This window comes from Bombus pascuorum, chromosome 7 (genome assembly GCF_905332965.1).
Source record: "Bombus pascuorum chromosome 7, iyBomPasc1.1, whole genome shotgun sequence".
Classification (NCBI taxonomy): domain Eukaryota; kingdom Metazoa; phylum Arthropoda; class Insecta; order Hymenoptera; family Apidae; genus Bombus; species Bombus pascuorum.
Genome location: NC_083494.1, coordinates 13,762,897 through 13,784,531, shown reverse-complemented (window position 1 = coordinate 13,784,531; position 21,635 = coordinate 13,762,897). Strand labels below are relative to the sequence as shown.

Below are 21,635 nucleotides of genomic sequence, written 5' to 3'. Positions count from 1 at the left end.
GAACTGCAGTGGCTCTTTCGCCAAAAAGTTTCTACGACCGCGTTCTTCACATTTTGTCACGTGTTTTCAGTTGGCCGTATTATCGGCGAGAAAATACGATGATGGATCGACGTTATATGTTTGTTCACGATCGATCAGCCAACAATGGCTCGTGGTTGATAAAAAAGAATTCGGCGCGGCGATTCGCAGAAATTTTCCCCTGTCCCGCAATTTCGCAAACGACTATGCGCTTGATGGAAATTTATTACGCGAGTCCTTTGTCTTGCCCGCTTGTGCATTCCAAGTATGTCGGCTCCTAAATCGTTCATGATGTATTGTTGAAAATACATTCAGAAACGCGCACGTATCCGTAAGAATTAACATTCGAAAAAAAAAAAAAAAAAACAATACGTGTAATATATATAAAAGAACAAAATATGTATATCCGTAACAAAGAATCGTAGAGTTTTTCACGTGTGATTTGTGCACGTATTTTAATATTAGTTTTTAAAATTCTTCGAGAATCTCTTAAGTATCCTTAAGCTTGTAAATAATACGTTTTCATTTTATTATGCTTCTCTCTTTTTATACTATACTACGACTACGAAGGCTCAGAAACGAGATGCGCCAGGGTAAACAGTGTTCAAAGTTGGAAATTGCATCAACCGCTAACGTAATTACGAATCAAACATTGGTGGAAAGAAACGAACTGATTACAATCCGACACCATTCATAAAAGATATAACTTAGAAAAAACGAAGCTGGCACCCCGCTGGGGGTAGCCACCCACGTGCTATATTTATTTTTATTTTATTTTTTTTTTTTCACCAATAAAATATATCACTTTACCAAATATCCATAAGGACAAATTGTAAAAAAACCAAAATAAAATAAAAAAATCCGACACCATAGCTATGAAATACGTTTGTTTCGCGTGGTTTGCTCTTTATGCTCGTAGAATCTTGATGCGAGATAAATGTTTAAATTTTCGAAGTGGCAAATGGCGACATAATGTGCGTTTACGGATCGAATTCGAAATATTCACTTTGTTCGTGAAAATGTTCTTTCCCCGATGCCTGATGCGATAAGATCGAGTTGCAATAACAATTTTATTCTTGTCCAATAGTTTCCATTTGCTTGCATGACGTAACCGTTGCTTTAACGCGTTTCTTATCAATTACCAATAAAGAGATGCGTGCAACTTTATGGTAGGAAAATTGCACGAGTTGCAGCCGTGGCTGAAATATACGAACGTTCCGAGTGTGTCGTATGATGTATGCTTCTGAATAAATTCCAGTTCGCGTCGAAATGAAAGTTCTCTTTTACCTTAGGAATTAGTTGGCTGGCGTTCGAGACTTAGACAACGCCAACCAACGACAAAACAGCAAATTGGTCGGAGTGATTAATTGTTCTAGGAATTCGGATCGTCTTGCGGTTCCTATTTTACGGACAATTGCTATCACTTGGTAATGACGAAACTTTTTGAAGAGCTTTTTGGTTTATAGCAAATATGCACAGGATTATTTTTAGTACACATTTTGGTGTATTTGCGTGAATGCGTGTATCGTAGTACCTGATGTCGAATGAAAAAATACAAAGCTATTTAGTTATAAATAGAATGAAAGAGAGTAAGGAAGATTGCACCTGCGGAGTCTCCGACACTCCATCTCGGCAATGCTTGTTACACATACGTTTCAAATAGATATTCCATGTTTTCACTGAATATACGTTTGCAACGGATATCTTGTAATATCTTGTATTTTCAGATTTCTACGAAATTTTATCAATATAATCGCGACGGCGGTGTCTCGTTAACGTATTAAAGAAATTTTAAAATGTCTCGTATATATAACACATACGACATAGACGTGAACGTCCTTCGTAGTAAACGTTGAAGTATTTCCAGGAGCGTATGGGCAAGAAATCGTTTAAAAAAAGAGCTTCCACGACGAATTACAATCTCAGTATCTACGCAAAGTCCACTTTGCTGGCGATTTCGCTCCAAAACGGAAGTTCTTATCGCTCATCGATTTCTATCGGATCACGACCGCGTTGATAAGCGGAAAAAGAATTCCGCTTCCAGGAAGGGTGGCTATTCTCTGTAATCGCAAAGTAAGCTCGCAGCATAGTAGCTAGTATATTCGTGGCCGATCGAATTACTCTACTTAGTAGAAAATAGAAACGTGAACATGGAACATGTTCGCTTGATTTTCATGCAGCTTTTAAGGATTGCGCTCAATTTTAAAAAGACAAATTTTTCATTCCTTCTTTAATTCTTTTAATATTCTAAGTCCGTAGAATATCGTGGTGAAGCTAAAAAGAAGCGATGGGGAAGTATACGTCTTAAAAAGAGAGGATTCGTAACAGAAACACTTGTTCGTGTTCGTTTTCCTACAGGAAAGCAAAAGAATGCTTCAGCTTTGTCTGATATATATATATTTCACCTTTTTAAAGATCAAATATTCACAATGTTCCATGAACGCATCTCTAATTATCGCAGAAGAATTACATCTAATCGAATTATGAAATTTATTAAATCTTATGGAGCTATGACAACAAAAGGTCTTATGGAATTGATTAATTCAACAGTTGGAGTCAAGTGACGTCCTAAGAAAACAGTTAACGTAAAACCGAAACATTGAGAAATCGCGTGAATCGATCAGACCCGAGATATTCTTTAACCTTAGAAAAATACAATCTGCTCGACAGTGTCTGAAATAACGCAACAGGGTTGCATTTCTCAGCGTAGTTTCTTAATTCCAGTTCCAACGCCGTGCGACTTATCTTTCTCAAACAGAGAACACCTGCATCCATTTTGCACGCTTCATTGAACTTACATATTGTTTTCTCGTGATAATAATATGCCCCGCCTTGTCTTGTGTCCAGATACTTCCCGAATTTTATCGGATAAAATATATATATAGCCAATGAAAGCGAGAGGAACGTTTTGCGAATAAATATTTTTCGCTCTTTGTGTCGCAGAACGGAGACCGATTCCTCTGGAAAACAGATTGCCCGAGTTTCTGTACCTGCAAGAGGCCAAGAAGCTGGTTTTTATCCAATTTAATCTCATTTCTAGGTCATTAACCTAAACTGCTTCTAAGCAGTACAAGAGTGAGGTTAGGTCGGCCGTACGTTCTTATGCGTCAAGTATTTGCACCTTAACCTAAAATAGCATCACTGGATTATATATGATTATAATAATCTGTATTGAATTAATAAAACAAGATATTCGATGTTAATTCTGTTCTTAACGCCTATCTATGGAGGGTTAAAGGTTTGGCCATTAAAAGGTTAAGCAGTGAAAATGTCAAAAAAAAAAAAGACTCGCGAATCGTAGACGATTTCTCGATGCGAGATTTATTATAGTTCCGGGATTAAAGTAAGTGCATACATCGAAATGGGGGGAGGGGAATGCACAACGATGGCGAGTTTCACTTGTCTCGGATTGCGATATACGAGTGTAAAAAGATGAACGGTGCCCGCACGGCGTGTTCGTTTTCACTAGGGCTAACGTGTTCCGCGCTGAAGTAGGTTTCTAGGTTGATTTCAGTGAATCTTTTTTTTCCACCGACGCGACGCTCCACCGAAGGTGCTAACGGTAAAACCACGTATACGTGGCGACCTCTATACATATCTCAGTCATCGACACGTTTTACCTTTTTAAATTAACCTTTTATACATATACATATTTCCAAGACACGATATATTCTGCTTACTTTTGTAAAAATAACATAGTAAATGAAGCAACATATTTCAACATTAATTACTGACATTATATAATAATAGTATAAAGCATAGAAAAATCTTCAGAATATTATTAAAACTCGGACGACCACTTATAAATTGATTTTCTTTTTTCGTTTCTCACGAGACTAAAACATTCTAGTATTTCTTAAATGTTTCATGATTGATCATATTTTGTTTATGTTCTCTCGAGATTTGTGTATGTAAGTCCTGGATTAACAGACGAGGCAGATTAATTTATATAAATAAATTAAAATCCAATTAGTTACAATTCGATTAATTGCAATATTAACATAATCCGATTAATATAATGGAAACTTATTCATGCAATTAATGAAACCGCATATTGATTCAAGAATTCATAAATATTTATGAATTAGGCAATGAAAATCAAAGATACTTAGTAGAAAATTGGAATAATCATGTTTTCTAAGAGATTACATAAAAAATGGTTAAAATTACTCGAGAGATAATTGTAATATCGCATAAATATGTATTATAGTCGCAAGAAGTCTAAAAAGACATTTATTTCATCTTACCACTATTTCCATTATTAATTAGAAAATTTATTGTAGTATTATTTCTTTTCATTTATTTCATTTCGAAATCATTATCCTTACCTGAATATTTAAAAGATTCTAACATTACATTATTCGTTAAGGCTGCCTGATTTCTATCACGGATATTGTCTTAAATCAATTCATCCAGAGGTGAAATTGTTACAAATTTATTTCATTCATTCAATCAAAGTTGACGTAAGAATGGTTGCCTTTTCATTATCAATTGAGAACGTCGAAAGGGCCGACGTAAATTAAATAATAGACGTATAGGGTTGGCAAGATGGATTCGACCTTGAAGCGAGCGCATTGCGAAGCGTGGAGTCGCGTTGGTGGCTGTTCGTGTACCGGCTGCCAATTATTCTGGTTATTCCGGTACGTCGATCTGAGCGCTCTCACTTTTTCCTATCCGTCATCGCAGTTTGAGATGTTGCCGGCGTCTTCTGCTTCGGAAGCTTTCGTTACGTAAAAAGACGATTTCGTAAATCGTCTCGACATCCTGACGGAACGACGCGCCGCGCTATTCGTCGTGTACCCCGAAGTATCGACACCTATATTTGTTCGATGTGCGTTTCAAATTCACAAACGTCCGTAAAGAGGCGACTGTCAGTCGAACGTATTTTCATTCCGCGATACCGACGATTCGCGTCGATACGTAACTCATTCGAATAAATAATCTTGCTCTCGTGGAAAAAAAAAACGTTCAAAGTGTAAATTATAAATTATAAATACCGCATTAAGTTGTGATACAGAAGTGTCGAAGTTTCAATACTTCAGTACATACTTCCGTAGTTACCTTCGCTTGATGAAAAGTAATTACAGCGAGAAGGTTTGAAAGACAAAGTTTTTAATGTTGCTTTTTATAGATAAAAATTTCACGTCTTCGATTATTAGTACAAGTATTTTGTAGGAAGCAAATATGGTAGAACATATCTCTTTCTGCATGCGTTCATATTTGAATTAAAAATTTCGATTAAAAATCATTAACGTAAAATACTTCAAATTAAATTCGTATAGCGTGAATTCGATTAATGAACGCGTTCTCGGAATGTTGACCTAGACATTTCTATTTGCGAGCAGTACAAATCCTTAAAACCAGATGCATAAAATGACGGAAGCACTTCTTCGAAACTAAACTGTCTGTTTCGCTTGGCATCTACACAAAACTTTCGTGCCAAAGATAAGGAGAAAAGTCTTCTTTCTTCGGCGCTACTTGAAATCTTTTGAATTCAACACATTCTACAAGATCACGCGCAACTAGCGCCACCGATAAATTTAAAAGATTTCAACGTGACATTACTTTTACTTTTTTCCTTGTGAACATATCCGTTTCTGTTGCTTATAATTAAATTGTAACTAAATGATATAATCACAATTCATACCATATAATCCATATATTTCGTAATATTTTTTTATATTCACCTTTCTTTCAATTTTTTAATTGCATGCAATATTTTTCCATGTTACCATTCGCAAATAATTATTAACTAATTGAAGAAATCGTATAAACGTAATTTCGTTTCGTAATCGAAATTTTTACGAAACACGAAAGATAATTCTCCTGACTACTTTTATAATACAAATTTGAGAAAAATACGGAATAAAAATTAAACTTTGTATTTTTCGCGAGTATTCTCTTGCTACTAGTTTAGCATTTTGGAATTGGAATATTGATTAATTAACAAAACATAGATGAATAGAATTTTCTAAGATGCGTCATAGTCACAATATGCATATATACATCGTATCCTGGTTTTGCATACTACAAGCTTTACCTCTAATCGATTTTACTCGAGCTTCGAGATGTCGACTAATGTCATTATGACAACGCAGATCCCCTGGAATTTGCGTAGTCGAGCAAACTTTTTTTCAGTGATAAAATTTGGTCTGCTGCATATTCGTAATGAATTATCGTGACAAAGTATTACGACAATTGTTTCGGATTTTTTGGGTGAGGATTTTAAAGAATATTTATTACGTGTGCGGGTACTTATGAAAATTGGCGCAAGATTTGGCACGTGTCAAACATTCACAACTTGTAATCGCTTCCTTGTTGGAAACAAATCGAAAATATCTTACAATGACCTGACGTAGAATCTCTGTTACTTTTATAAATGTAACATTTTGCGTTTATTATTTTTTGAAAAATGCGTACGTCACGTTTTGTCTTCTGGACCTAACCTTCATTCATTTTACACGGACCAAATATTGTATAAAAGCAATAGTTCTTCAAGAAAAATTCAAGTAGAAAAATCAAAAATATATTTCTTTATAATATAATTGTTAATATATAACATAATTATGAAAATTGTGTTTATGTTACAGTTTCCTGGTGAGTGCATCCTCACATACATGGAGTTTCAGCTGGATAGTGCAGAATACTGCCAGGCTCAACACAAATAGAGAGACACGCCCAAATATCCTAGAATCTGCTAGGTACTATTAAAAAAGAAACAAGGAAAGAACATCTTAATCAGGCAGAGAAAAATTTTTTAATACTGGGATCATTTCCTCGAAGTCAGAAAATCATCAGCTAGTCATCACGCAAAACATAGAAGAATTAAATAGAATCAATTGTTAATATACAATATTAAATGCAAGCATTGTAGTTACTGAGCGCACCTGATCCAGGCGCAGCCAGTGCCAAATAGGTAAGCATCAAAGTCAGTGACTTTTGTTATATATAAGCTGGATCGTGCAAGGGTTGTCACAGTGATCTCTTTTCAGATAATCTTCCGAAACGTAGTCAAGGATCCCAAGTGGGAATCGATCGCATATCAACAACGCCTAATGTAACGTAGCCCTCACCTTTTCAGTGAAATTTGCACCTTAACAACCATCTTTGAGGTCTACATGTGAACCCATTGTTCTGTCCTCTGTAAAAAAATAACAAAGTATTCAATTAGTTAAATGAAAAACAACTTTATAAGACTGACATCTATGGGCTAAGTTGTCAAATTCAGCCTTTGTTGCTTCATATAGTGTGGCACATTGCAAAAATAAAGAGAAACAGTGTCGTACAAAATTATTAAAAACATAAAACTTAGAAGCATAAAGGAAGTAGGAGTTTTACACCACTTGTTGTCCAAGAAGGAAATGAGCAACATGAGGGTGAAGGATATCAGACCAGAACCCGCCGAGATCGAATACAAAAACATGAAGTTCCTTATTACTGATCGGCCCAATGATCAGACCATCCATACTTTTATTCAAGTACGTTTTTCTCTTTTATTATAATATTAATAAACCGTAATACGATATAATAAACGTTGTTCTTCTAACAGGAACTGAAAAAGCACAATGTTAAGGAAGTAGTGAGGGTCTGTGAACCAACGTATAAAGTTGAGGAACTCAAGACAGAAGGGATCAATGTCATAGATTTGGTATTTGATGATGGCACATTTCCACCAAATGAAGTAAGTATTATTTTGATAGTATTCTGAAAGTAACCACACGATATAATTTATTTGATTTTAATGACACAATTTTGATCATAGGTCATTGATGAATGGTTTGAACTGCTAAAAAATCGATTTCGCGAGTCTCCTGATGCATGTGTAGCAGTACATTGTGTTGCAGGACTTGGTAGGGCACCAGTCTTAGTTGCACTTGCCCTTATTGAGCTGGGACTTAAGTATGAAGATGCAGTTGCGTTAATCAGGGAGTAAGTATATATTCATTTTGATTTATCTTTATGCAATTCCTTTATATATGAGGTAGATACAAATGTTGTTTACTTTTGCAGTAAAAGACGAGGCGCTATCAACTCAAAGCAGCTGGCCTATCTTGAAAAGTATCGTCCCAAATCTCGGCTGAAGCTCAAGAATGGACAAAAGAACTCCTGCTGCGTCCAATAGATCAAACGATTTCTTTGAAAAGTTACTAATTCATACTGATTGGTATACCTAAATTGTATAGGTTTTCGCGCCTGATAACAAGAGACATACTGTATCAACTCAGTTCTGAAAGGCCTATCAATGGAAATGCAACTGTACTTATGAAACAATTTTAATAGTATATTTTGCACCGTCTGATTCTCCAGCATAAATGAAGCGATTTAAGACTAAAATAAATTGTGTATCATTATTTGCACTTTTCTTTTACGAAATTTTTGTATTTATTTTTGATACTAAATTAACATAAAATATTACAGAAAAGAAAAAGCCTTCTGAACATAGTATGAATAATAATAAAATTCGAATGGATCTGATCATTTGTATAATAAATAAACAAAAAATGTAATCAACTTATGCGTTTTATGATAATATTTTCTATGTCATTTAAGATTATTGTGTGCAAGTATTCTAGAAGGCTGCATTTATTTGGTCCAATAAAATAAAATACACAATATTACTAATTAATTTGTGAACATTAGTTAATATGTTATTTATGCAAGATACTTTAAGGATGGTTGGGGTAAATACCTTTGGATTAGTATGATTTGTAGTAAAATGTGGTTCCTTTGGTACCGCAATTGTACCCAGCCGTCATCAAATTTAGTTATTTAAAGAGTTAGTGCAATAAGAAAATAGCTCGCGTTTTCCATAATGATTAAATGAAAGGAATAAATAAATGTTTTAAGCAATTCAACGTATTTACTTTCAGATTATAATTAAGTACATATTTTCTGCAGATGTTTTTCATATAACATAAGCAAGAAGAAACACGAGTGAACGCTGCGTTGTAAATATTTTTTTAAATATTATTTTCTATTTTATATTATCACATCAAATTTGGTATACATTAGTAACAATTAACATAGAAATTGCAATACGCATTTCCATGTGCTTATCACATATGAATAAATTTTCGAGCTTTGTATGAAATAAAACAATTTGCACAAAAATTAGCAAATTTTTTAAACTTAAACGATCAAGCATTAATTTTGAAAATATAACAAACAAAAGGAACATTGCGTTGCATTTCCAATGGCATGCCGAATTGATGAGTGTTCTTAACTCTTACTGAACTTGAAATCTGCGTTAACTTGAAATAACGAATATTACGAAACAAAGTGAAGAAAAAAAATCACTCCAGAGTTATATATCAATTTTATCGTAGCTTAACGGCAATTTCACCAAAATTTAAAAAAAAACACCCACTTTTATTCGATAAATTTTAAAAGGCTGCATACGCATTTTGTGTGGAGCATATATTGTAATCGTAATCGCAATTTTGGTAAAATTGTCGGTGATGCTGTACGCCACACTAAACTGTGTTCAGAAGATAGAAAAAAATTTCGCTCCTAAACTAATTAATGTAATATTTAGATCATTTCATGTGTCTGCAGATTTAACGTGAATGTACGTTTCTGTATATAATTATGATACATGAATTGCGTTCATAATCGTTTCTCGTGCTTATAGCGAAGGTTGCGTGATATGCTGACGTGAACTATCGTAGTTGATGTTTGTATTTTTTTCCTCTCCCAGTTTTTGGTAATTAGCGTGTAAGAAACCCAGATGAAATTTTTGTACGGAACTGTTAACTAAATAATGAACTTAATTGCACGATACGCCAATGATAAGATATATTCGTCCTTTTTGTGCATAACTTTTAAGTACCATTGTATAACCATTGTACATTCACCATAATCGCAGACTCGAAATGAAATTTGAACCTGGTACAGCTACTTTTTTGTAATGTTAAAAAAACTGCAATATTTTTTACCAGAGGATGGGACGAGGGACATTCGTAAAAAAAAAGAAAAATTATCGAGTCTTAGATCCGAAAATGAATAATTTTCTAATTATTCAATTTTTCTTTTCTCTATCTCCTTAGGTTTATTGTTAACAATTGATGACGATTGGTGAAATGTTCTTAATTTCCTTTTTCTTTACAATGAACTTCTTTTTTTCTTTTAAGTAAGATATTCATACTTTAATTAGGTATACCTACTAGCAATTCATCGTAAAAGTTACCATCAAGTTTTTGTCATGTCAAATTTAATTTTGCAAATCGATTCACTTCTTCTAGCGGTTTATACTTCACTGTCTGAAGTAGTTACGTTTATGAGTGAAAATATTTTATCTGTGATACATCTCTTGCGAAAAAGAAGTCCAAAATTATAAAGGACATCAATTGATTGGGCTTATCGCAGAACGTGGTATCTATGAAAATGACATTTAAAGATCTTTTTCAGGGTTGACCAGAATTGTAATCCACAGTTAAATCGAATAGTCAATTGGTATTCATAGAACTTATCTAAAATGGGATTTAGAAATATATTTTGATCTGAATATTTATTATATCGCGTATTCCTAAAGTATTAATAGAAGAAGGAAAGAAAGATTTCGTTCTTGAAGAATTGAATCGAAACGCTATCAAATTTTATTTTATTATTCAGAAGATGAAAAATGACCCATAAAATGCACGAAATGTTTCGTTTAATCGCCGTTATTTTATAAACGGCGATCATGAACATTTGTTTCATATGATGACTATTTTACGTTAAGAAAAATATAAAAAAATAATAGTGTTTCAATTCATATAAATAATAAAGAACAGGAACAACTTAGGTAGCAAAGAAATCCTCTATTTTGAACCGACGTAATGAAGTAAGAACAGTCACTCCTTTCGAATCGATTATGCAAAAAATAAATTTAACGAGTTAGCGCAATTTAAACAAGAATTATGATTATTGTATATTTGATTTATTAATGTAATTTCCTACATAATGCTGTATTAAAGACATTAATTAAATTAAATGAAAAATTTTGTTATATTGTAAAACATCAGTAATGAAATAAAAAAGAATGGAAGTCGTTTTGTGAAGAAACATTTTGTGATTTATCATTTATATGTCTGATGCGTTGCAAAATAAAATGTTTCATTACAACTTTTCTTTTGCAAACGAGCGAAATCGTTTATTTCAGATAGCTTCGTTATACTACAGTTTTTTTTCTTCCTCTTTTATAAAGTCAGAAGTATTTTGCAAATATAATAATCTGCACGAAACTATGGTTTAGGTAAGTATACTTGTTTTATTTCTTACATTTTGTTCTGTCGTTTTACATAAACATGTCGTCGTATCCTGGAGGAGGAAAGTGGTCGTTGTCTGGATCACGACGTGGTCTTGGTAGATTAACGTCTGGGGGGCCAAAAGGATCAAATTTTGCGAATGGTGGTACTGCGCCTCTATAATAAGATAATAACGAAAATGGCAGTGTTAATACAAATAAAAACATATTTTTTATATTTCTTTATTATTTACTTACGGTGGTAGTCTACCAGGAACTCCTAAACCAGGTCTAGATGGGTCTATACGATTACGTTGTGATGAAAATGGATCAAAAATCATACCACTACCCTGGCCAAATGGATTTAAATCTGCGGCGCCTACCCTTAAAGGATCAGCATCACGGTTCCTTTAAAATTTTAAACAAATATTTTAACAAGATTTCAACATAAAATATTGGCATAAAGTTACTGTTTGCTTTACATAATATTCCTGTAGTACTGCAAAGAGAATATAATTATTTTTGGCATGTCATGGAGAGAGTAAAAATGTTTATACCAATCACGTTTGCAGGATCAATTGTATTCGTAAAATGTAAGATTTTTAATTCTCAAAAGGATTGCTTTTTCATGCTTGAAATTAAACGGTAAAGATTTAAAATTCAAAAATTGATGAAAAGTCGTCCAGATTTATATCATCGGAATTATGAAAATTCTGTAAAGATGTTTCAAATATGTTATTTGTAAATTTAATATATTAAAATCGCATCGATTCTTCTCTTTTTTGTCTCCCTGTCAGCCTTTATTATACAAAGATGATAAAAGACATTTCTTTTTATATAAAATTACTCATAGATTTGTAATGAATCGATGCGAATATTACCATGGATATGATGCAGACGACGGACGTGTCGGCTCTCCTACCCTTAATGGATTGTCCCTTGACTGATCATTTGTAAAGCTTGTTTGAGTAGAATTTCCGATCATATTGCCAGGAATCAATGCGTGTATAAGATCTTCCTGAATTACATTTATAACATTTTGATATGAAGGTATTACAGTGTCTAAAGCTCCACGAAGTTCATTTACAGTCTGATTAATTGGAAATTGAACATTGGACACATTTTGATCATCAACTTTCTGCAAAATAAAATATTTACAGTTATTATTTTGTCATTATAGATAAGACAGATTGCTTGATAACGTGTAACATATTATGTAATTTAAATTACCAATAAATTTATAAGTAAATCTTCGTCAGACTTTATAGCATGAAATATGAACAATTTGCTGTCCTTTATATAACGTAATGCATAATTTGGACGTGTGTTCCATCCTTCTGGAAGTAATTGCGATCCTTTTTCTGTTGGTTCAAATGCTTTCTGATAAAAAGAAAAAACAAAAACCTTTTGTAATTATCATTAGAAGATTACTCTATTCCTACAATTTTTATACATATTATAATAGTGCTGAGATAGAAGTTTCACTCTACTATCTTCAAGCGTATACAATGACAATATTTGTATCTACATTAAAATCGTATTATAAATCATTTATTACATTGGACATGCCGAAATGAAGATTAGTACAGGTTATGCAATAAAAAATTTCAATAAGGACTTATATATGTACCTTCTTTCTTAATTATACGAATAAATTTACGAAAAAGATATTACTACATAAAACGTTAGAATTGCGCAATATTTTATACAGCACTGTTTTTTAACAACTTACAGAATCGCCGATTCCAATACATCTGAATCCATATTTTATAAGATACCAATGAACGAATAATATTAAAACATCCTCCTTTTTCGTAATCTGGCTATTATATATTTCTTGTACCAGTTCGAAGCCGAAAACGTTCCTTGTATCACCCATTTTGGTATCTGAGTGACAGACGAGTTTTGAAGTTTACAAGTTTACGCCATTGGTATTTGAATCCAATTGACGATTTATTTTCCGGAACCGGTATAATGTTTCAACGATTACCCATTATTAAATGTTAAATTGTATTTTAAATCATCGCAATATATCGCCAAAAATTTTGTGTGTTCAAATCATGATTTTTTTAGTTTTGGTTGATATGATTTTTCGGTAATGCGTATTACCGCCAAACAAATGAATCTTTGAAAACATTTCAAACTTTAAATTCTTGTTATGATATCCAAGGTACGTGTCTTTTTTGTTAGAATATTCAATTACATGAACATATTTATTTTAATTTTAATTGGTAACGAAGTATGTGTAATAAACAAAGTTCGTTATTATTATTATAGTAAAAATTATATCAATAACAAGCGAATTTTGGATAAGAACTAATATATTAAATAACTATATTTATTATGTACATATATATTGAGTTCTGTACCAGCACTTATTTTCAACACATAAAAAATATAAAAATATTGATCTCAGTAATAAGAGTCAGAATCCGTATCTTCTTCAAATGCATTGAGTGGAGATGAACTACCTAAAATCTCTTCTTCACTTTCTGGTTCAGCACTGTCTTTGGTATCTAGGGCATATCGTCTCCAAGGAAATCTAGAAAAAGGTTATTTACTATGTAGTACTAATTTACTTATTTATATGTCATAGTTTTGTGCTACCTTACCTTATTTTTTCACTAAAACATTTTTCAATAAAGGTGTGCGAGACAATTTTAGAGTGGCCCTTTAATTGTTGATACTTTGGTGTATTTTTAAAGGCACAGATTAAGTGAGTGCATCTTTTATTAGTTGTGTTAGGATCAGCAATATATCTTGCACCCATTTGAAGAGCTTTTTTCCTAATTTCATCTCTCTGTGGGTTAACATATCCACTAAGTGAAAATGATACATCTTCAAAAAGCTTTGAAAATGATTTTTTTGGTTCTTTCACAGGTTTTTTAGGTGTAATTATTGTTTTAGGTTTTGGTAACTTTCCGCAGGTATTACATAGTTTGTTTTCATCTTGGCATTGAGAACAATTTTGTTTTCTTTTATTCTGTTTTGAGGAACTTTGTTCAGGAGATAAAGTACGTTTTCTTGAAAGTGTATCATTTTTTTGGCTGTCATTTTTCTGTATATCATTTTTATTTTCTTTAATTGAAGTCACAACATCACCAAATGGAGTTCTTACTATTGGTTTATCATTTGTAACTTTTTCATTTTTATGTTTAGTATCATTCATTAAAGTTGAACTATCAGAATCTTTGTTCCTAGTTCCAAATACTTCTTCTGCTTTGCCAGCTTCCAACTTTTGCAACAATGGCCTTTTCATCGGTTCTCTACCCTCTTCTTGTCGCTTAGAAAAATTACTCATACCTGTTTCTTTAACTTTTGCAAGCAATTCAGCCTTATAATCTGTTTTCTTGTGGCCAATCATTTTCATATACCTTTCTTTAATGTCATCAATGTTATTTTCCTCAGGATTTTTCAATTTGAATCTTCCAAAAATATCTAATCCCAGATCAAGTACAACTTCTGTTTTTAATTCAATGAAGGACAGTCCAAATAATTCTTTCAAATTTGCTGACTGCATGCATGTTACCTTTACACGATCAAACTTTGTTTTTATTGTGTCTGGATTTAGGTCTTTTTTTGTAAATATCTGTACTTGATCTCTAAATTTGCCATTTGCAGCTTCATCATGTGTTAAGAATTGATGGTTCACAATGGGAAGCCATATGTCAGGTTCTAATTCTGTAGAAGCAGTAACAACTACTACGCAACTGCGATAATTGCCAAGGTCTAAACCTGTGATACAAGATGATTCTGCCAATTGAAAAATAACAGTTGCAAGCATTTCTCCTGGTTTTGCGCAACGCCATGAGGAATGTGAACGGTGTTGCAGAAGATTAGATGCAGGGTATGATGGATGTTCTGAAGAACAGCTTATTACTTTGGTAAATTTAATAATCATTGATAACACCTCAGATTGATAAGATACCTACAATATTAAACACAAACAGATTATTATGTTGTTGAATAATTATTTAAAAGCGAATCAGAGCATAATTATCTAAAAATAAGTTGGTTTACCGCCAAAATTGTCGAAGAAATACATGTAATAATGTTTGTATATTTCGTATTCTATATACGTCAGCTATTGGCTGATAATCGCTAGTGAATTATAATCTTTAGGGATGACTTCGTATCATTATAGGAATTATATTAAATTGAGTTTGCAAACTTGACGAACGTATTCGGTCTGTATACTTAAAAGGTTAATGTTTAGAAAAATATTTTTCTATTTAATATCTCAAGATAGTGAGCGTAATCCTTTTTCCCCTAGATGTTGATCACGTGTCTTTATTTACGTCCTCTTGTGAGGATTGATGATTCGACTTGTGGTATAAAAAATAGAGCTGCTGCTATCGATAAGGTTATCGATAATATTATTATTTGATAAATCGATATATCTATAATATCGTTACGATAGTGATAAATTGAATTGAATTTGAAATTTGTTGTTATAAAAAATATAAGAGATAGATTTTTACTCTTTCTGTATTTCGAGTGATGAATCTTGTTTTGTAATAATGAGTACCAAAAAATAATCAGTTATTGATTTTCGTGATTGTATATAATAGAGTTATTTAGTTTTAAAAGCCGGAATACTTGTAACTCATATTTTGTAAGAACATTAGGTAGCGCTGTTATCGTAACACGTAAAGCAATAGCTCTTATAATTTTGTATATATTATATAAACTTTATAAGTTTTTAATAAGTACTGTCATAGAACTTTATTTTATGTTTACGTTTTATTGCGTAAAAATATGCGAACGTTTCAAATCGCGCGGTAATTTGTTGCCGTGTAACCTTTCCATCGATCGAATAATTTGCTGTCCTTTAGTTTCATATTCGGCCACCAGATGACGGATGGCTCAGCACACGTGACGTCATAGAACTTTCGGCTCGCGAGCGTTCCTAGCGGTAGTTCTCGGAAGCACGTTCACTCGATAGGACGACTGTCGTCTGGCGCACGACGAGCTTCAAGCAATATGGCGAAGTGTGTCATGGGCTCGGTGAGACGTAGTGCCGTTTGAAAGAATGAAAAGTTCGCGGTATGGGTTGAGAATAATGTAGCGCTATGAAGATCGTGTGAATATCGTATTTGTGTACAACAAAAGCATCGAGTAGTTCCTTGTGATCGGGATATACAGTGCGCGTTACCGGTGTGAAATCATGGCTACGGATAAAATAAAGGTTGCCGTTCGGGTTCGGCCGTTCAATCGCAGAGGTACGTACATCTGAAAATAAAGTATCATTATTTTACCATGTCTCTTTAATAATCATTCTATCACTTGCCAATTTTTATTCACGTTGGATCACCGTATTTATCCGGTTAACGATTTCGAAATCGACCTTTGGTATTTACGGTCGGAGTACGTTTTGACAGTGACATTTTTTGTTTTTTTCTTTCTATCGTCTCAACGATACGAACGTGTTTTTCACCTGCTACGCTATACCGCATCTATTTATCGTGTCTCACGTTACTTTATCTCGCGCCCGTATCGATACTTTACGCCTGGTTAAAAAGCGTGCATGAGATGAAGAGGAGGGCTCAGTCTACGAGACCCACTTCTCTAGTGTTTACTAGTTGAATCTCTGTCGCTCCTTTGTGCAAAGCACAGAAAGTCACGGACCGTTTTAGGGATCGTTGCCTCTCCTTTCATCTCGATGCTTGGATTGACATCTGGGACCCCCTTGCACAATAATTTACTAATGAATAAAATCATATGGTGAATTGACAAGTGACAAGTGACAAGTTCTCTAGGTTATAGACTTCTCTTGCATCAAATTTCCACAATTTAAATTTATATCGAATAAGGGCAATTAAATTGCCAAATTTGTTGCTGTTATGCAAAGAAATTTATCGATACTCGTAACTCGTGACTTGTAACTTGTCAAATATTTATTAGATCAATTATGCGAATCTTATTTTGTAATATCATATAAATGCCTATTCTACGTAACATGACAGATTGTATTTATAATAGAATTTTTAAACTAGAATTTTCGCTCCGTTCCGTCATATCGAGAATTACATAATTACAGTTACGCGTAATTTGTGTATTTCACAGTTGACATGGTATTGTAGCAGTAAATATCTAATGCTGACTAACGTAGTACTTAAACATATCATAAAATAACGAAGTTAAAGTTCTTGAACTCGAACTTTCTAGGATAGAAAATAATTATGAATGAATGGATGATTCGCGTGTTTCTTTATCATTCGCATTTGTCTAAAAAGAAAACATGAAATAGTTGGCCGTCAATTGTCGCACGGTAAAACCGCGTGACAAAGAACAAACATGTGACTAAAAGTGACGTTACTCGTGTTGGCCTTCCGACGTCGAATTTCGATCGATCGGACGAGTGATTCTTACGAGTTCGACTGGTCGCAATAGCTATCTCGATTGGATTTCGCGCTATCACGACTCGATAACAAAATCGTACGTTTCGAGTACCTCGCGCTACGATTTTTTCATTTTTCATCGATTTCTCGAATGTCTTGTTACTAGATTGCGTATTTTTATGCAGCTTCATATTTTTATCAACATCACTAGAATAATAAAATCTGCATGAAGATTTATTTCACCTACTAAAAAGTTATAATAAATATTTCACTTTGAATGTCTCCTGTATTTTTGTTACATGCATTTTGTATATTTTTTGCACTTTAAAATTTTTCACAGAACCATAAAAATCCGCAGTCTGCTTATTATACTTGATTTCACGATCCGTGTATGTGTATGTGTACTTGTAAACAGTTGAAACGATATTCGATAACGATCGTGAATGCAGCAACGAGCGCACAGGTGGAGTGATAACGTGACGATGACGTTTACGTGTCACCTTGTCGCTTTTAATACATAAAGGAAAAGATTTCTTTTTCTCGCGTATTCGCGTATTCGGTTTTTGAGATTCTCTGCTTTTTAAAATTTTGTAAATTTTAATGCCGAAGCGCTTGATCGATACTTGTCTTATATAATTCCCATTAATATTCTCTGCTTTTTGTTCCGTGAAGTTAACCGATTTAACCTGTGACCGGTTTCATACGTATAGAATCTTTTTTACTTTTATTTCTTTCGTTTCTTGTCCTTTGAAGAATGTTCTTCAATCGGTTGACGGAGCAGCAGAATATGCGTGCGTTTGTCAGTGTTTTGACGTAATACGGTCTACCTCGGAATCGACATATCGTTAACACGCGCGTTGATCGTGGACACGCCGTTAAAGCGTCGCCATTACCATTGTCCGTGACTTTTACGCGCGGACCGCTGCTAGGTTAACCCTGTTCTTTCGATCGTTCTTTCCATCGATTATACTTTTCTAACCTTAAAAAATACCTTTAGTGTGGAAAAAATACGGAAAAGTGTTATTGGTACGTACGATTTTTCAATTTTACGTTGAACATGTTTTTAAAAATTACACGAGGTAAAGTTTATTTATCTCGGGTAATATATATATATTTTTTATATGTTTTTAGTGTGATTTGAAATAAGATCGAAACGATGAATTTTTTCAACGCGATATCGATCGAGAGATTTTTTGAATACGATAGGGTTGGAAACGTGCTAAACGTGCGAACGTAATAGGGTTCGATTGATTAATATAGGAGTTTGAAAGGTTAAAACACGAACAGAAGGCCGTATTTCATTTCGAATCGACTACATCTGTAGGATAGAGATCTCGAATCAGTTCTATCCATCGAAATGGAGCCACGAACACAGGGAGAAAAAGATCGATGACGTGTTAGTACATAGAGGATGGTCTCTAATAGCGCGGATTATCAACAGGCATCGCTATTCAGGGAGAAGTGCACTCTCCCCGATAATTACTCACCGTCATCGAATAATTAAGGAAATAAAAATAAATCGAGAGGAAACGTTCGAGCGAAGAGTAACGATCGCTCCTCTCTGCCCTCTCAGTTACTCGTTGCTAATTTTCTCTGACTTGTTACTAATTTCGAATATTACAACTGTTACAATTACTTACGTTAAATTAAATCGTCATCGTCAGGAACCAACTGTTTACTTATTTTCAAGATAGAATAAACGATTCATATTTTCGTCAAATAAATAACATTACACGTCGTACAACATATTTAACACATATTTAATGACATATTTAAATCGTCCCTTTTTATACAAACCAACAAATACAAAGCTAGCACCGTGTGCGAATATTAACGTTGGCAATTGCATGTATCTCATGCAGTTTAAAGCGCGCCATAATTCGTTCGTATTGATCAAAAATTCTTTCCTCGTATTTCGTCGGTTATTCGATCGCAAGCATAGTTCTCGAAGGAAAGAAATGTAACGCGGCAAGGATTCGATCGAACGGTCTTCCACGTTGTTTCGAATTCTCAAAAAGGATGAAAAGAAGACGCGGTACATGGAATGGAGTGTCGAAACGCGATATCGTCGATCGTTTTAGACATTCAATATGCTTGGTTCGAGCGTCTTGTATCAAAGGTTGACAAGAGTAAATCGAATCGAACGGCGAGATCGTAGTGAATGGGATCGAATCGATTCGATTGGCACATTCCAGGAAGAACGACGAGGTTGCGGAACGATTCTCTATCACGATCCACTACTTCTGTGTCATCGTTTTCTTATCCTATAACGGGGGTTAGTCGATTACGTGCAAACGCTGACCAGGCATTCGATCACGTGCCGAATATCTGGGCCAAGGATTCCGCGGAAGGTTTCCGCGAGTTCAAAGCTACCGATTCCTTGTACGCTGACGCGAATCTTGGAGTTTTCAAGTCCGTAAACGTCGATTCTCTGTGACTAATGGACAGATGTTGAGTCTCTACGGATGGACAGACCTTAATTTAGCTATGTTTCTAAAATTTTTATATTTCTGTCTTCTCTCTCTTTTGTTAGATGTTGAGTCTCTACGGATGAACAGACCTTAATTTAGCTATGTTTCTAAAATTTTTATATTTCGGTCTTCTCTCTCTCTCTTTTGTTAGATGTTGAGTCTCTACGGATGGACAGACCTTAATTTAGCTATGTTTCTAAAATTTTTATATTTCTGTCTTCTCTCTCTCTTTTGTTAGATGTTGAGTCTCTATGGATGGACAGACCTTAATTTAGCTATGTTTCTAAAATTTTTATATTTCTGTCTTCTCTCTCTTTTGTTAGATGTTGAGTCTCTACGGATGAACAGACCTTAATTTAGCTATGTTTCTAAAATTTTTATATTTCGGTCTTCTCTCTCTCTCTTTTGTTAGATGTTGAGTCTCTACGGATGGACAGACCTTAATTTAGCTATGTTTCTAAAATTTTTATATTTCTGTCTTCTCTCTCTCTTTTGTTAGATGTTGAGTCTCTATGGATGGACAGACCTTAATTTAGCTATGTTTCTAAAATTTTTATATTTCTGTCTTCTCTCTCTTTTGTTAGATGTTGAGTCTTTACGGATGGACAGACCTTAATTTAGCTATGTTTCTAAAATTTTTATATTTCTGTCTTCTCTCTCTTTTGTTAGATGTTGAGTCTCTACGGATGTACAGACCTTTATTTAGCTATGTTTCTAAAATTTTTATATTTCTGTCTTCTCTCTCTTTTGTTAGATGTTGAGTCTCTGAACGTATTGGGTTGGCAACTAAGCGATTGCGGATCTTGTCAATACCACCTAATGGTAAAATCCGCAATCACTTAGTTGCCAACTCAATATTTCTCAATGTTAGAAAAGTATAATTCGGTGAAGAATGAAAAACGTGGCGCGGTTAAATGGAAGCATCCAGTATGTGTGTACAGAATGTTCTGTGAATTTTTGTAACATTGGCAAAGTACGAATTTGTAAGCTCTCAGGCGAAATTTGTTACGCTTTTTGCAAAATACTCGACGACAGAGCATAGATAATATTATAAAGATCATTTGGAAAAGATATGATATTGTGTATAGAATTGTTGATTTTCGCATTTCTATATCATTCGGTGACAGAGAAGATATTTTGATATGATTTAGAATTAGTTGAAAAGAGAAGCAACCGACTGTGACTAAAGATAATATTACCTTTGCAAGATAGACGATAAATGCAGAAAGTTTCGTATAAAACCAACTAAATGAGAAGAATATGATATAGATAGTAAGAATACATATTTAGTTGCTAAATTAAATAGAACAATTTTTTAAGCAGCGTGCAGTCATATGGTAGACAATGTGTGTTGTTTTTCGAGATCGATAAAATGACTAATCACGTTATGTATACGTAGATTCATCAATATGATATAAGATAGTAAAAATACATATTTAATTCCTGATCAAACGAACAAATTCTTTAGATGATATGGTGCTGTATGGTTGATAGCACGTTGAATTAAAAAATTCTCTTCTATGGAAGATAGAAGAAAGTAAATGTTACTTATCGCGTTTCAACACTGTCGTTTATATTCGA

General features: G+C 33.7%; 4 protein-coding genes across 17 annotated transcripts in view; 2 read left to right on the top strand and 2 right to left on the bottom strand.

Annotated features, from left to right (window-relative positions):
- Nucleotides 1-11,061, top strand: part of LOC132908856 (PRL-1 phosphatase) — an 87,326-nt gene extending 76,265 nt beyond the window's left edge. For 3 of the 5 annotated variants that reach the window (XM_060963241.1, XM_060963245.1, XM_060963242.1), the window contains exons 2-6: nucleotides 6,609-6,934; nucleotides 7,011-7,496; nucleotides 7,568-7,699; nucleotides 7,781-7,947; nucleotides 8,029-11,061. In XM_060963241.1, the coding sequence (XP_060819224.1) occupies nucleotides 7,380-7,496; nucleotides 7,568-7,699; nucleotides 7,781-7,947; nucleotides 8,029-8,140 (528 nt within the window). In that variant the 5' untranslated portion in view covers nucleotides 6,609-6,934; nucleotides 7,011-7,379 and the 3' untranslated portion in view covers nucleotides 8,141-11,061. Of the gene's footprint in view, nucleotides 1-4,883; nucleotides 5,113-6,090; nucleotides 6,235-6,608; nucleotides 6,935-7,010; nucleotides 7,497-7,567; nucleotides 7,700-7,780; nucleotides 7,948-8,028 lie in introns of those variants that run through there. The other 2 variants (XM_060963243.1, XM_060963244.1) reach the window with 2 other exon arrangements.
- A 185-nt stretch (nucleotides 11,062-11,246) lies between these two features.
- Nucleotides 11,247-13,205, bottom strand: LOC132908855 (proteasome inhibitor PI31 subunit). The gene is made up of 5 exons (XM_060963240.1): nucleotides 12,975-13,205; nucleotides 12,473-12,622; nucleotides 12,124-12,380; nucleotides 11,501-11,650; nucleotides 11,247-11,420 (listed from the first exon to the last, which is right to left on the bottom strand). The coding sequence occupies exons 1-5, from the start codon at nucleotides 13,119-13,121 to the stop codon at nucleotides 11,294-11,296; spliced, it is 831 nt and encodes a 276-aa protein (XP_060819223.1). The 5' UTR covers nucleotides 13,122-13,205; the 3' UTR covers nucleotides 11,247-11,293.
- A 359-nt stretch (nucleotides 13,206-13,564) lies between these two features.
- On the bottom strand, nucleotides 13,565-16,176 carry LOC132908852 (DNA repair protein XRCC1). Its single transcript, XM_060963235.1, has 3 exons — nucleotides 16,009-16,176; nucleotides 13,855-15,170; nucleotides 13,565-13,784 (listed from the first exon to the last, which is right to left on the bottom strand). Exons 2-3 carry the CDS (start codon nucleotides 15,141-15,143, stop codon nucleotides 13,655-13,657), a joined length of 1,419 nt encoding a protein of 472 aa, XP_060819218.1. The 5' UTR covers nucleotides 15,144-15,170; nucleotides 16,009-16,176; the 3' UTR covers nucleotides 13,565-13,654.
- A 31-nt stretch (nucleotides 16,177-16,207) lies between these two features.
- Nucleotides 16,208-21,635, top strand: part of LOC132908847 (kinesin-like protein KIF13B) — a 173,455-nt gene continuing 168,027 nt past the window's right edge. For 5 of the 10 annotated variants that reach the window (XM_060963224.1, XM_060963220.1, XM_060963219.1 and 2 more), the window contains exon 1: nucleotides 16,209-16,464. In XM_060963224.1, the coding sequence (XP_060819207.1) occupies nucleotides 16,410-16,464 (55 nt within the window). In that variant the 5' untranslated portion in view covers nucleotides 16,209-16,409. Of the gene's footprint in view, nucleotides 16,465-21,635 lie in introns of all 10 variants that reach the window. The other 5 variants (XM_060963217.1, XM_060963221.1, XM_060963215.1 and 2 more) reach the window with 2 other exon arrangements.

Coding starts and splice junctions, on each gene's coding strand:
- LOC132908855 (XM_060963240.1), bottom strand. CDS start 13,121: ATGGGTGATACAAGGAACGTTTTCGGCTTCGAACTGGTACAAGAAATA. Junction 11,651..12,123: donor TCGTCTGCATCATATCCATG/GTAATATTCGCA, acceptor AAAATTTTAAAG/GAACCGTGATGCTGATCCTT. Junction 11,421..11,500: donor GTTCCTGGTAGACTACCACC/GTAAGTAAATAA, acceptor ATCTTATTATAG/AGGCGCAGTACCACCATTCG.
- LOC132908852 (XM_060963235.1), bottom strand. CDS start 15,143: ATGATTATTAAATTTACCAAAGTAATAAGCTGTTCTTCAGAACATCCA. Junction 13,785..13,854: donor TGTTTTAGTGAAAAAATAAG/GTAAGGTAGCAC, acceptor ACCTTTTTCTAG/ATTTCCTTGGAGACGATATG.